General features: G+C 55.3%; 1 protein-coding gene across 3 annotated transcripts; it reads right to left on the reverse strand.

Moving 5' to 3' along the window:
* Nucleotides 1-436: 436 nt before the first annotated feature.
* disp3 (dispatched RND transporter family member 3) lies at nucleotides 437-10963 on the reverse strand. Of its 3 annotated transcripts, none has more exons than XM_029163999.3 (23): nucleotides 10842-10963; nucleotides 10505-10606; nucleotides 10308-10353; nucleotides 6547-7473; nucleotides 6246-6465; nucleotides 6031-6167; nucleotides 5821-5955; nucleotides 5579-5739; nucleotides 5287-5426; nucleotides 5118-5203; nucleotides 4846-5007; nucleotides 4537-4698; nucleotides 4338-4466; nucleotides 4118-4254; nucleotides 3860-4029; nucleotides 3636-3766; nucleotides 3062-3243; nucleotides 2853-2979; nucleotides 2597-2742; nucleotides 2361-2520; nucleotides 2165-2278; nucleotides 1921-2084; nucleotides 437-1841 (listed from the first exon to the last, which is right to left on the reverse strand). In XM_029163999.3, exons 4-23 carry the CDS (start codon nucleotides 7463-7465, stop codon nucleotides 1485-1487), a joined length of 3939 nt encoding a protein of 1312 aa, XP_029019832.1. In that variant the 5' UTR covers nucleotides 7466-7473; nucleotides 10308-10353; nucleotides 10505-10606; nucleotides 10842-10963; the 3' UTR covers nucleotides 437-1484. The 3 variants fall into 3 exon arrangements, with proteins under 3 accessions (XP_029019832.1, XP_055368034.1, XP_029019831.1); XM_055512059.1 differs by lacking the exon at nucleotides 10842-10963 and adding an exon at nucleotides 10032-10198 and having other exon boundaries at nucleotides 10505-10833; XM_029163998.2 differs by lacking the exon at nucleotides 10842-10963 and having other exon boundaries at nucleotides 10505-10833.
* Between the last annotated feature and the right edge of the window lie 605 nt (nucleotides 10964-11568).

The raw sequence follows: 11568 nt of genomic DNA on the forward strand, positions 1-11568 counted from the left end.
TTCCAGTAAGGAGCAACTTCTAGATGAGCAAACCACTGTTTTAACTTTAGTGATCTGTTTTTCCCTGTGTTGCTTCATTGACAGTGGTAACTTCTTTTTCTTCAAAGAAAAAGAAGTTACCATAAATGTAGTGCTGCTAAAGTAGAACAATGGACAACAAAAGAGGTTCTACTTTGAGCCAAACCTACACGTCCCTCCTCTCAAGTCACTGCATGTGTCCCCACTTGTCTTTGTCCAACAGTGAGGAGTGCAGTCCAATGATAAATCAGAGTCTTTTCATATGAATAATTAAGGAGCCACCTGAAGATATTAGGCTGTCGACCTAACTCGACTAGTAATTACTGCATGTGACAGCACTGTGAGCCAACAGTGGCAGGTTTTCATCTTCCTCTGTTGCATAAAAATGCAGAAGACGACAAAAAAAAAAACGACCTCATGCTTGCTGCACTTGTTTTATTTGACATTCACGAGTAAACGCACACAATAGTGAAATTTACTACCCTCGCTGCAATTGAGCCGGTGCCCCTCTGTGCTGTATTGTGTTACGTGGTTTGACAAACGGCCCTCGCCTCCGCCGCGGGGCCGAGCGCCGCTGGTGTCGATGGGTTTGAGTGGCGCTCCAGACCGCGAGAGAGCGGAGGCCCCGACGGGTGGAGGAGGCCGCGTGGAGCGTTCACCTGAGGAGCTGACGAGAGGCTGCTTTCAATTTGTCCCCATAACAAAAATAGAGTTTGGAGCCGTTGGACTTCTGAGATATAAACATGTAAAAGAGTCAGAAAGAGGATGAGCTCTCGAGGTAAGTACTGGCGTAATCGGCTTCACTTCTGATTGTGTGAGAGCAGCACACAGACATTTATACAGTAAATATTACACACAAAACCGCACGGCATAAATGTTCATACGACGTTTACTGCAGCCACTGTAGGACATCACAGCCTTTAACAAGGGCGGCTGGAAACATTCAATGCACAGTCAGGAAAACACAAAATGAAAAAAAGGCTTCACAAGATGAGCGTGAATCATGTAAACACTAATCTTCACAAACGCAGGTCACACAACAGTTGGGACTCTTCACAACTAAATTACACTTATGAAAAGAGTGACTCAGCCAGAGTTTCCCAATACTTTCGCAGTGATTCTCCTCCTCCAGGCTGAGACACCAGCTCGAACCAATGACACAAACCAAATTCCATGTTTTTCCATTACTATGACTCACAGGAGCCGTTTCCACCAACTGTAGAAACAATAACACAGTGGACGCGGGTTTTCCTCCCCAACACAATCCACTGATCGATAGGAGTGAATAAAAGTGCTTCTGTTAATGGAGATGATTCTGACATCTTTGTGCTGTAAAGTACACGATCATTTACTGGCATGACATCCCTCCCCCCCACGCGCGGAGGACTGGACAGTGTTAATGTAGTTCTTGCGGACTGAGGGACTCCTCCGTCTGACATCAGTGTAAGCTGGCGCACGCCTGCGTTTCACGCGCCGATCGGCTGCCAGGTCCCGGCCCCCAGACGCCCGCCCGCCCAGCACAGGCCCGCCCCCAGGGCCGCCGCCGCCGCCACGGCCAGGCCGGCCTTCAGCACGGCGCCGGCGGGGCGGTCGAAGCGGGCGGGGGCCACGCACGCCAGCATGGCCACCGTCACGGTGAGCGTGAGCGCGATGGACGCGGCCGTGTTGATGGCCACGATCTGGCCGAACTTGGCGAAAGGCACGATGACGCAGAAGAAGAGCGGCACCGTGGAGATGACAGTGGTGACGGCGCTGGACACGATGGCGACGCCCACGTGGTTCACCGCCTCCAGGGCCCGCCGCCGCCGCTCCGCCGGGAGCCCCTGCACACGAACAGACGAAGGCCCGTCAATGCCTTGGCACGCTGGCACTTTGATTAAACGCAAATGTGCGCTGTCATACGGAGTCATGAGCCGGAGCGGGCGCCGCGGCCAGCAGGTAGCCCTCCACCAGGTGCAGGCAGTAATCCACCGAAGACCCCACCAGTATGGACAGGGAAATGGCCTCCACTGCTCCCATCTCCCAGCCCAGCCAGTACATGACCGCCACCACCAGGCAGATGACGCCTGTGGAGACACACGCACTTACGCACAGTCCCTCCTCAGGGGCTCCGCTCTAAAACCCGCCGCCGCCACGCTCCTCTCACCTACGATGGTCACGAGCACTGGGAGCAGCAGCAGAGGGTGCGCGGTGAACACGGACACCGCTGCCACGCAGATGGCCAGAGACAGCAGCAGGCTCCAGAGGGCGCTCTCCACGCCTGTGGGGAGCGGCATTGCATGATTAACGTCTCTTGAGTTTGAGAGGGGGAAAAACACCCCTTGGACGTGAGCAGCACTTGCCTATGATTTCCATGAAGATCTGCTTCCAGTGCTCACAGGTCTGGAAGCCCCGGCGCAGCGCGGACGTCTCGGGCAGGACGGACAGCTGCTCCTGGATGAAGTTCTCCCACTGAAGGAAGTCGGAATAGGTCTGGAAGGAGGACTTCCCCTTGTACGTGGTCTTGGGGGGGAGAGCGGCGCGATTACCGGCTGCGACGCGCGCGGCGGAGGGAAAAAGAAGCTGAGTCGGCACTTACCGACTCGAAGGCCATGGACAGCCAGCGGACCTTGCCCCCGCGCATTCCCACCGCTCCGTGGGAGAGCTGACCCGGCAGCAGGTTGGGCTCAGGGAGGGAGTGACAGTCAGGGTGGAGGAGAGGCAGAACAGAAGACAGCTTGTTACCTGGAAGGAAGCGAAGAAATGCAGTCAACCCATTCCTGATTTATTGCATGAACAGCATCGTGCTGCTTTATTTGCCTGATATCACAGGATCATAGGACGGCGTGTGTCACCTGAAGGCAAGCACTGCGCTCCTCCCGGCTTCACCAGCTTTCTGTTTGCGCTCACAGCTTTACAGATTTTGCACAGATGCCCCATTTCCTGGAAGATATCGAAGTCCGGATCCAATATGATGCTGCCCTTTGGAGAAAATAAGGCAACGCAGTGAGATCGAAGAGTTTAACATGAAGCTCGGCGCTTTTTTCTGTTGAGTCGTATTCACCATGTCTCCGATAACGTGGTTGTCCTTTTGTTCAGTCCGGTTGACTCCCAGGATCCCGAACACCACAAAGACCATGGCGCCGGTGTCGACCAGAGGACGCACAGCGGGTCGGCCGCACACGCCACCGCTGCACGGGTTGAAGCCAAACGTCTTGGAGGGGTTTGTTTTAGGAGCCGAGGTGTCTTTGAAAACAGAACCAGAAACAGGTCTTCCATTCATCCAGCCCCTGTTTATCCCAAAGGTTCTGTTCAGAGGCAACTGGACTTAAAAAACGCGTTGTCTCAGTTCCAGAACAGGCCAGAACTGAAATCATGATGATGAAAATAGAGAAGGCTGTGGAACAAAAGCCCGCAGCAGGAAGAGGACGCTATATTTAAAACAACAAAAAAAAAACCTCTCATACTCTCATATCACTGGATTTTCTGTGTTTATAAAACGCAGCAGGAGAATAAAGGATGGAGGAAGACATTTCAAGAGTGCGACACATGCAGTGTGGAACTACTTTTCCTGATGGGCTAACAAACCGTCGTTATGTTCATGATGGTCTCCATCGCTGTGACACTTCCCTGCTTACCACTGGGAAGCGGAGCATAAAAGGCCCCCTGCGTGGGCCCATCAGGCCCGGAACCGACGAGGCAGCCGGGCGGGTGCACACACACTCGGCTGGGATGCGGACTCAGGCGGCGCTGGGCGAAGTACAGCCTCCTGAGCGGAGGAAGCAGCAGAGTTGAAACGACGGCCGCGCGCGCGCGCTGCGCGGAACCCGCGCGCCGACGCCCCGTCCCTCCGCGCTCTCACCTGCTGTGCTGCTGCGGAGACACCGCCACGTAGAAGGAGAAGTCCGGCGTCCAGCTGTGGCGGGCGTCGCAGGAGCCGGTCGTGATCATCCAGCTGGGGCTGGGGTGGTACACGCGGGACACGCACACGGTCATCCTGCTGGTGTAGTTGCTGCGGGGCCGGCTGTAGGCCTGGTCAGAGGCACAACGTTAGGGCTAATTAATTGATTAATTAATTAATTAACTGCTAATTAATAAAAGACCCGTTCCGCTCGCGGACCTGAAAGGACGGCACCTCCTGGTGCTCTGCGCTGCACTGCTTCCACGGGTGGGTGGTGTTGGTGTTGAGGGAAAAGCGGTAAAGCGCCGTAGAGCCCACGAGGTCCAGCTTTGATATGTACACGGTCAGCAACGAGCCTGTAAACAGTGCACAGCAAAAAGGCAATAGTAAGTCATGTTAACTCCACTGGATCAGTAAACAGCACGTTTTTATGCCTCACCCGTTTGTTTTGTGCTTAAATTGGCCTTCGCTGAGGTGCTGGTGCTTGGGCCCTGCTGATGTGTGGAGAACTTGAAGGCCGCCGGGGACACGTGGGCGTACAGGGGGTGGGGCTTCTCCATGAACACACCTGCACGGCAACAGCACGCATTTCAGGTCGGCTCGTCCCCCGCGGAGGGGGCGGAGCCTGCCGCTCTCACCTGAGCACATGGGGCAGGAGATGCCCTGGCCGCTGAGGTTGCTCCTCAGCGCCAGCAGGGTCTGGAGGTTCGTGTCCGGCCGGAAGAGCAGGGGAGCGCGGGTGGCCGGCCTCAGGAGGCAGCAGCAGCCGGCGGAGAGCAGCAGGACCAGGAGGAAGACACCTGGGCGGGCGGGGGGACAGATCGGGATCAACTGGAGTCGCTCCTGATGTGGGTGGATCAGTAGTTCATGAGTGGCACCTACACCACTCTTCCACCTGACGCCCTGAGGACCCTCAGGGACATATATTCGGATGTTCAGACTCTCACCCAGAACAGCCTTCCGATGCTCCACAGCCGGCTCTGCCACCAGATGCCTCAGGGCCCATTGTAGGTTTGTGCTCACCACGCCCACATGCTGCCCTGCGGGGGACAGAGGGGTGTCCACCGACAGGGACAGAACGGCCGCGTCGCTGTCCGCGTCACACAAGTCTGTCCGAGACAAAGAGGACGAGCTCTCGTCAGCAGCGCTTCACAGCCTGCCCCCGTTCCGCTGTGCTCCCGCCGTCAGTCACCCGGCGCCGGCCTGATAATCATCTCACCTGGCTCCATCTCCACCGACAGCAGTGCCACATCATCGTCCTCGTCCGACAAAGGGCTCGCTGACAGGCCCGAAAACGGCTTGCAGCTTGGGAGGAAGGAGGCAGTTTAGCGGGAGAGACAGACAGCGGAGGCGATCACGGAGTCATGCAGCGCGCTCGAACGCCTCACCAGCTCAGCCAGACGTGCTCGCGGCGCTCCACGTGCTGCGTCCAGATGCACAGGGCGGCCGGCATCAGGACGGACACCCACAGCCAGCAGCAGCTGACGATGAGGGCCATGAACAGGCCGAAGTCGTGCACGGCCGGGATCTGAGTGTCAGTCGGACAGAGCGCGGCGTGAAGGCCCTCGAAACATTCGATTTGCACCTATTCGGTGAAAGCGGCTCCCTGCTGAGAGGGGCACTCATACTCATCCGCTCGGCGCAGACTCTGTCAAACGCCGCTCGTGCCTCGGCGGTTACCTGCGAGAAGGTGTTGGCGGCGTAGGCGGCGGCGGTGGTGAAGGAGGTGAGGAACGTGGCCCGGCCCGCCGTTTTGACCGTGTGGATCATCCTCTGCTGCGGCCGGTGCAGGTGGGAGGCCTGTCTGAAGGTGCTGATGAACACGAACACGTCGTCCACCCCTGAGACGGGGTTTGCACTTAATGTAATGCGCATTTGAAGTCTAACTTTGACCTTTATTTAAACTGATGTATTTTCCTTACCAATTCCAATAATCACAAACGCCGCCACCCCGTTGAGGATGCCCAGGTACCGCACGCCAAAGACCACGTGGTACAGGAAGAGCGCCGTCAGGCAGCTCAGGCCGATGCTGGCCAGCCCGAAGAAGGTCAGGAACACTGCGGAGACAGGGGGAAACCTCAGACCTCATTATCCACATCCCCACCACAGGAGCGGCTCGGCCTGCGCTGTACCGGAGAAGGAGGTGAGCACGTAGACCAGCAGCGTGATGCAGGCCCCGCTGATGACCGCCAGCATCATGTCGTTGCGGAACGTGCGCCGGACCTCGTCGTCGAACAGCTCCGTGCCCCCGTACAGCACCTTCACCCGGCTGCGTCAAGACAAGCGCACGCTCAGCGACGGGCGGCGCCCGGTTACGGCCAATCGCGACGCGCCACTGTACCCTGACCTGGTCGACTGCTTGGCCAGCAGCGCTCCGTACTGGACCACGAAGCGCTTGAAGCGGGCTCGCTGCTCGTCCGCCCGGTCCTGCAGGGAGTAGAAGGAGGGCAGCGGCGCTCCGAAGTGGATCTCGCTGCGGAGGAGGGAGGAGGAGAGGCGCTCGGGGGACAGGCCCTCGTCCACGTACCAGTAGAACTGAGGGTGGGTGATGGCCAGACGCAGAGAACCTGCGAGGCAGAACACGCAAACAAGCACGCAGTTAGGCGTCAGTGCATCCTTTAGCAGGCGCCCTGATGCTGCGGACCCACCCTGAATATCTGCCAGGTCCGGGCCCATGCCGTCGTAGTAGATCTTGCCCCCTCTCTCGCTGGGGTAGAGGTAGGTCAGGAGCGAGCTGGGCGGCGAGCAGTAGGACGGGCCCAGCGGCAGGTCCCTCAGCACCTCCAGGGGCTTCCAGCAGAACTGACGGAACTGCGGGTGCTGCATGAGGAGCCGCTCCACGCCGTGCACCGTCTGCAGCCGCTCCGGGGTGAAGATGTTGCGGTCGCCCTCGCCTTGAGCCACGAACACCAGCTCGATCCGCCACAGGGCTTGGCTCTGCAAGTAATAATTGGGGGAGAACCTTCGCCTCCTGGTGGGCCCGGTGGAATTCCCACCCCGTTTCCACCGCGCTCCCGTTTCCTGCTGCGCCCTTTCCTCGCCGCTCCCTGCGACGCCCCTCCTCTGATCGTCCTCTGCCCGCGGAGGGCCGTTCCGAGGCCTCGCGCCCTCGTCCCACGTCCCGTTGAGCGCCGCCTGCCCGCCCAGCTTCTCCAGCAGGAGCTCCGTCAGGGCCTCGGACGTGCCGTTGTCTATGTCTCGCCTGCGTCTGTCCCACGACCCCAGCTGAGTCTTAACCGCGATGGTGAGGGCGTCAAAGCGCTCGGCAGAGAAGTGACTGTGGACCTCAAAGGCACTGTAGGAGAGGTCTATGTCCAGAGGAGGGCAGTAGAAGAGCATGTAGAGAAAGAGGGAACACGGCACAAGGATGGCTACGCCTAAAACTGCCCCACTGGCCCAGGGTTGTGTGTACACCCACCCCACCACCCTCCACACACCACAGGCCTCGGGGGAAGGCCTCTGTCCTGCTGCAGCCTCCGCGCCATCCTCTTCCTCCTCCTCCTCCTCCTCCTCCTCCTCTGCTCCCCAGCTGGTGTGAAACAGCAGCGGCTCATCCTCCACGTCCATGCCGGCACCTGTCAGGGGACACAGAGCGTCAGCAGGTCATCGATCGCTCGCAGCGGCACCCCGTTCATAGCGGTTAAGGGCGAGGAGGGTTCCAGAGCCGCACGCGGCAGACAGGGGCACGGGAGTGAACCTTGACCTCGCACAGCAGGGGACCGACGGCAGCTCACATGGGGGACAGTGAAAAGCTTTAAGATGCCGATCACAAACGCTGGGAGGTGGGACGGGCTCAAGGCTGTGATTTGATTCCGACCCTGTCAGCCATCATTACCTGGAGAGAGTCTGCCCGTGGCTGTGTACACATCAGCGGCCGCTGCCGCAGATGAAATCATCTCACTTGTCTGATTACTGACACGAAAAGCGAGGGAGGCATTAGACGGAGTTGTGATATAACGGGGGATTTGTCTGCGATGGGCAGCACCTTGACTCATAGAGTCAATAGGTGACACTTCCTTCGCTGTTCTACACGCGCGATGCTGCAGACAGTTTGCGTTTCAGTGGCAGTGAGCCCACTAACTGCAGCAATCTATCTGTTGTCTGTAGGACAGTGCTTTAAGGTCAGCCAGGCAGAACGGTGGATCCTGACCACATAAAATACGGCTCCATCGTGACAAAGACATGACCAGATCACACGGTGTGATCAGTGCAAAGCCGGAGACGAAGGGGGAAGACGCTGCAGAGGCTGCTTGATTTATGTGGGTTGTGTTTGCGATCTTGCACCTGATTAAAGCGCGTTTCATCACGCAGTCAAAGCGGGAAACGGAACGTGGCGACGACGCGCCCGCCGTCCACAGAGTCGTCCTTCAGCCGGCGGCTAATGGAGCGGCTCGTGGCCACATCATTAACGGGCCCAGCGCCGTGCAGGAGAGATGCTTTATGACTAATAACCACAGGATTTACACGCGCTAAGACGGAAAATTCACTTGTTGTTGTTCACCTGATCACTGTTCGTTTGCACAGCACTTCATTTATTCATTACTTTGACATTTCAGCTCAAGGCTCAGCTCGAGTGTGGATTCCTGAAAACAAATTCATTAAAAGGACAGAAATGAACTTTACAGCTGTACAGTAGGTTGAATATAGTTATTGTTAATGTTATGTACATTCAAAGTATCTCTGACAATAATAGCTCTGATTTACAGTAAATGAATTGGGACACAGCTGCTAATTGTAGTGATTTAATCCTGTTACACGTCGTCCCTCCTGCCTCTGCATCGCTGCTTGCTTTGAACAGTCTAATCAACGGGAAATGAGAGGCACGCACAGAAATACAGCTCAGAATAGAGAGAAGTGGTGAGAAGGAAAAGAGCTGGAGAATGACTAATCAAACAAAGCCCTGGCGCCGCAAACATCTATGAAAAGAAATTGCGCTGCCGCTTAATATTCACGGGGAGAACGTGAAGAGAGAGGTCTATCTCCAATAGCTGCAATTCTGTTTTGTTTTCAAAGCCAAAAAGCAGCTGGTTGGAGGCGCAGATGTCACGGTCTGACGCTTCGAGGGGCGCGTTTCAGACGGACGGGGGGTCTCAGGGCCGATTAGAGGCTGGGGCCGGCGCCGCGGCCTCCGGTGACGAGCGCGACGGTCCTTCACCTCCACAAACGTCGCGCGGCGGGCAATAATTGTGAGCGCTGTGAAGCGCCTGCTATAACTAATGTGTTTACAAGCTGCCCGGGTTGTTCAGCGCCGCTATTATTCTGCAAAGATCGGGACGGAGCCTCTTTGAGCTCCACACAGGTGTAGATAGGAAATAGAGTCGTTTAGCAGCGAGCTGCACATTTACTGGGATAACAAATGTCCATATGGTTGTGTTTATATTATAGCTGCATTAATTTAACAGGGTGTCTGTTGCTTCTTAATTAAATTGTAGACTCGGGAGCTGAAACAGGATTGTAATGAGACCATCACAGCGGCATCTATCTGCTGGTTTCCAAGTAGAAAATCTTGCAGTCGCATGAAAAGTAGACTAAAGAAAAAGACTAGTAGTAGACTAAAGAAAGACTATTCACAGCCGTGCTACACCTGCTTGTTTGTTGGAAGCACAGCAGCTGTATTGATGGGGGGGTGAAGTGTAAGGTCCAGGTTTTGCAGTATGTATTTTTTTTTCCTCCAATAAAAGGAGAATAAGGCGAGTGTCAGCATTTTTAACTGCAGCACATCTCCGGACAGTGTGGTGTCTGTGATTGTGCCCCTTCACCCTCCGTCCCTCGCTCTCCTGCCCTCTTCATCCTTCCAGTCATGCTGCTGTTTCTTTCTTCACTTTCTTTATCGCCTCCTCGACAGTGGTAAATTTTTAACCTCTCTCCTCTATTGCTGACAGCAGCTAAAAATACCCCCCCCCCCCGCGCGCGCGCGCACACACACACTCTATCTCCTCTCCCATCTCATCCAATATGGATATGACATGCAGCGTCCTGCCCAGCGCACGTTGAGCCTGGTGTAAACTCAGCCAGCATACCACCTCATTTAAAGGGGCATTGATTTCACCGCCGGGGCTCTATGAATATATTCCTTATGCATGAGCGCTCAGCAGCATTTTTATAGCAGACGTGCCTCATATTCATTACACACCGAGAGGCAGGAGTTCGAGTCAAACTCTCAGAATCCATTTGCATCCGGCGACGGCGTCTCATTGTCTTACAGTCGATGGATTCCTGTGTAGTGAAGGACGTGTAACGCTGCCTGTGAAGCGTCCCCGGGATGTACCATGAAATATCCCTCACTCTGCTGAGCAAGAACTGAACAAACAAGGCGGATTCTGTACTGGAGGTAATTTCTCTCCGGCAGAATGATCCCAAATGTAACAACTAGACATTCAGAGGTAAAGGAGCATATTTTCAAACTTACCTGTCTCACAGTTACTCAGACGAACAATGTGTGTGCTCCAGATTACCTGCAGGGGAAACAGGAGTTAGATCACGCTCACCCCATTTGTGACTTTTTCGTCGTCTGGATAATTACACAGTTTAATTGTGGTGAATAAATCAGTCAAACCACAACGTCCTCGTGAACGGGAACGACTGCATCATCAGGGGGAGCCTTACCTGGGGCCGATGAGACGACGATTACAGGTGGAGCGTTCAGGCCTGCCGGGTCCACTTGCAACGGGCTGAACTTAGGCTCTGCAATTTCATGTCTTCCGTTCACTGCCGTGAGGAAGAAGTCACCGTTTACTGCTTTGTTGTCATAGTTAATAACTCATCAAGTGAGAGAGAGACACCAGGAGACCCCCTCGCAGGAGAGCGGCACACAGGCATCCACTCCCCCCCTCACACTCTACAGGAATCTTCTAATCTCAGCAGTTCATAATGTGTTGTTTTCCTCTCCCTTTATGCCCCGGTCCTTTCTGTCTCCCTCGTGCTCCCTCCCTTCCTCTCTTACCCGGTTGTCCAGGCGACAGAGTCAGCGAGAGCCATTTCTTCCCAGAAGCTCCTCTCTCTCTCTCTCTCTCTCTCTCTCTCTCTCTTTCTCTCTCTCTCTCTCTCTCTCTCTCTCTCTCCCATGGCTTTGTTCAGCCTGCTCTTCTGGCTGGCTCACCAGCCAAGGAGAGACAAGGAGGAGAAAACAGCCCAAACCCTGTGTACGTCTCGGGTGGATGGAGAGGAAGCCCAGGGGTGCGTAACAAGCAAGTCAAATGCATTTTACAGCGGTTACACTATAATGCGGTTGTTTTTTGGGAGCACAACGCCGCCGATTGCTACGACACTGCAGCCAAGCCCCCTCCCATCCTGTCAGAGTTGGTATGGTCTAGTCTAGTCTCAGTTGGTGGGGAGGTGGGGTGTGTTATAAGAGGGCGATCAGCATAACTGGATACACTAAGAGACAAAGTGCAGGCAATTTAAAATAATCGCCTCAAATAGGAGTTCATTAGCTTGTGGTTTATTTTCATTTTTAAGCACAGTGGCCTCAGACTGGATGAAATGAAGTCGTTCTAAGTGCAGCACCACTGCTGCTCGGTGGGGTTTGTAAATTCAGTACTGATTTCACCTGTCATTTCTCTTTGTTGTGCCAGTGAAGCTCTCTCCAGTGCCTGTAGTGGCCTCGCTCAATCTCATCTAACATTAATGGCCAGCTCTCCGCTGCTAACACCACATTCAGCTCATCAACC

Source organism: Betta splendens, chromosome 9 (assembly GCF_900634795.4).
Source record: "Betta splendens chromosome 9, fBetSpl5.4, whole genome shotgun sequence".
In the NCBI taxonomy this organism is placed as follows: Eukaryota; Metazoa; Chordata; class Actinopteri; order Anabantiformes; family Osphronemidae; genus Betta; species Betta splendens.

Bases quoted from the DNA above. Each gene is read 5' to 3' on its own strand.
- disp3 (XM_029163999.3), bottom strand. From the start codon at position 7,465: ATGGACGTGGAGGATGAGCCGCTGCTGTTTCACACCAGCTGGGGAGCA. The intron at 5,956-6,030 runs GTACAGCGCAGG...CTGTCTCCGCAG, and splicing joins CGTGCTCACCTCCTTCTCCG to TGTTCCTGACCTTCTTCGGG. The intron at 5,740-5,820 runs GTAAGGAAAATA...ACCCCGTCTCAG, and splicing joins GTTTGTGATTATTGGAATTG to GGGTGGACGACGTGTTCGTG.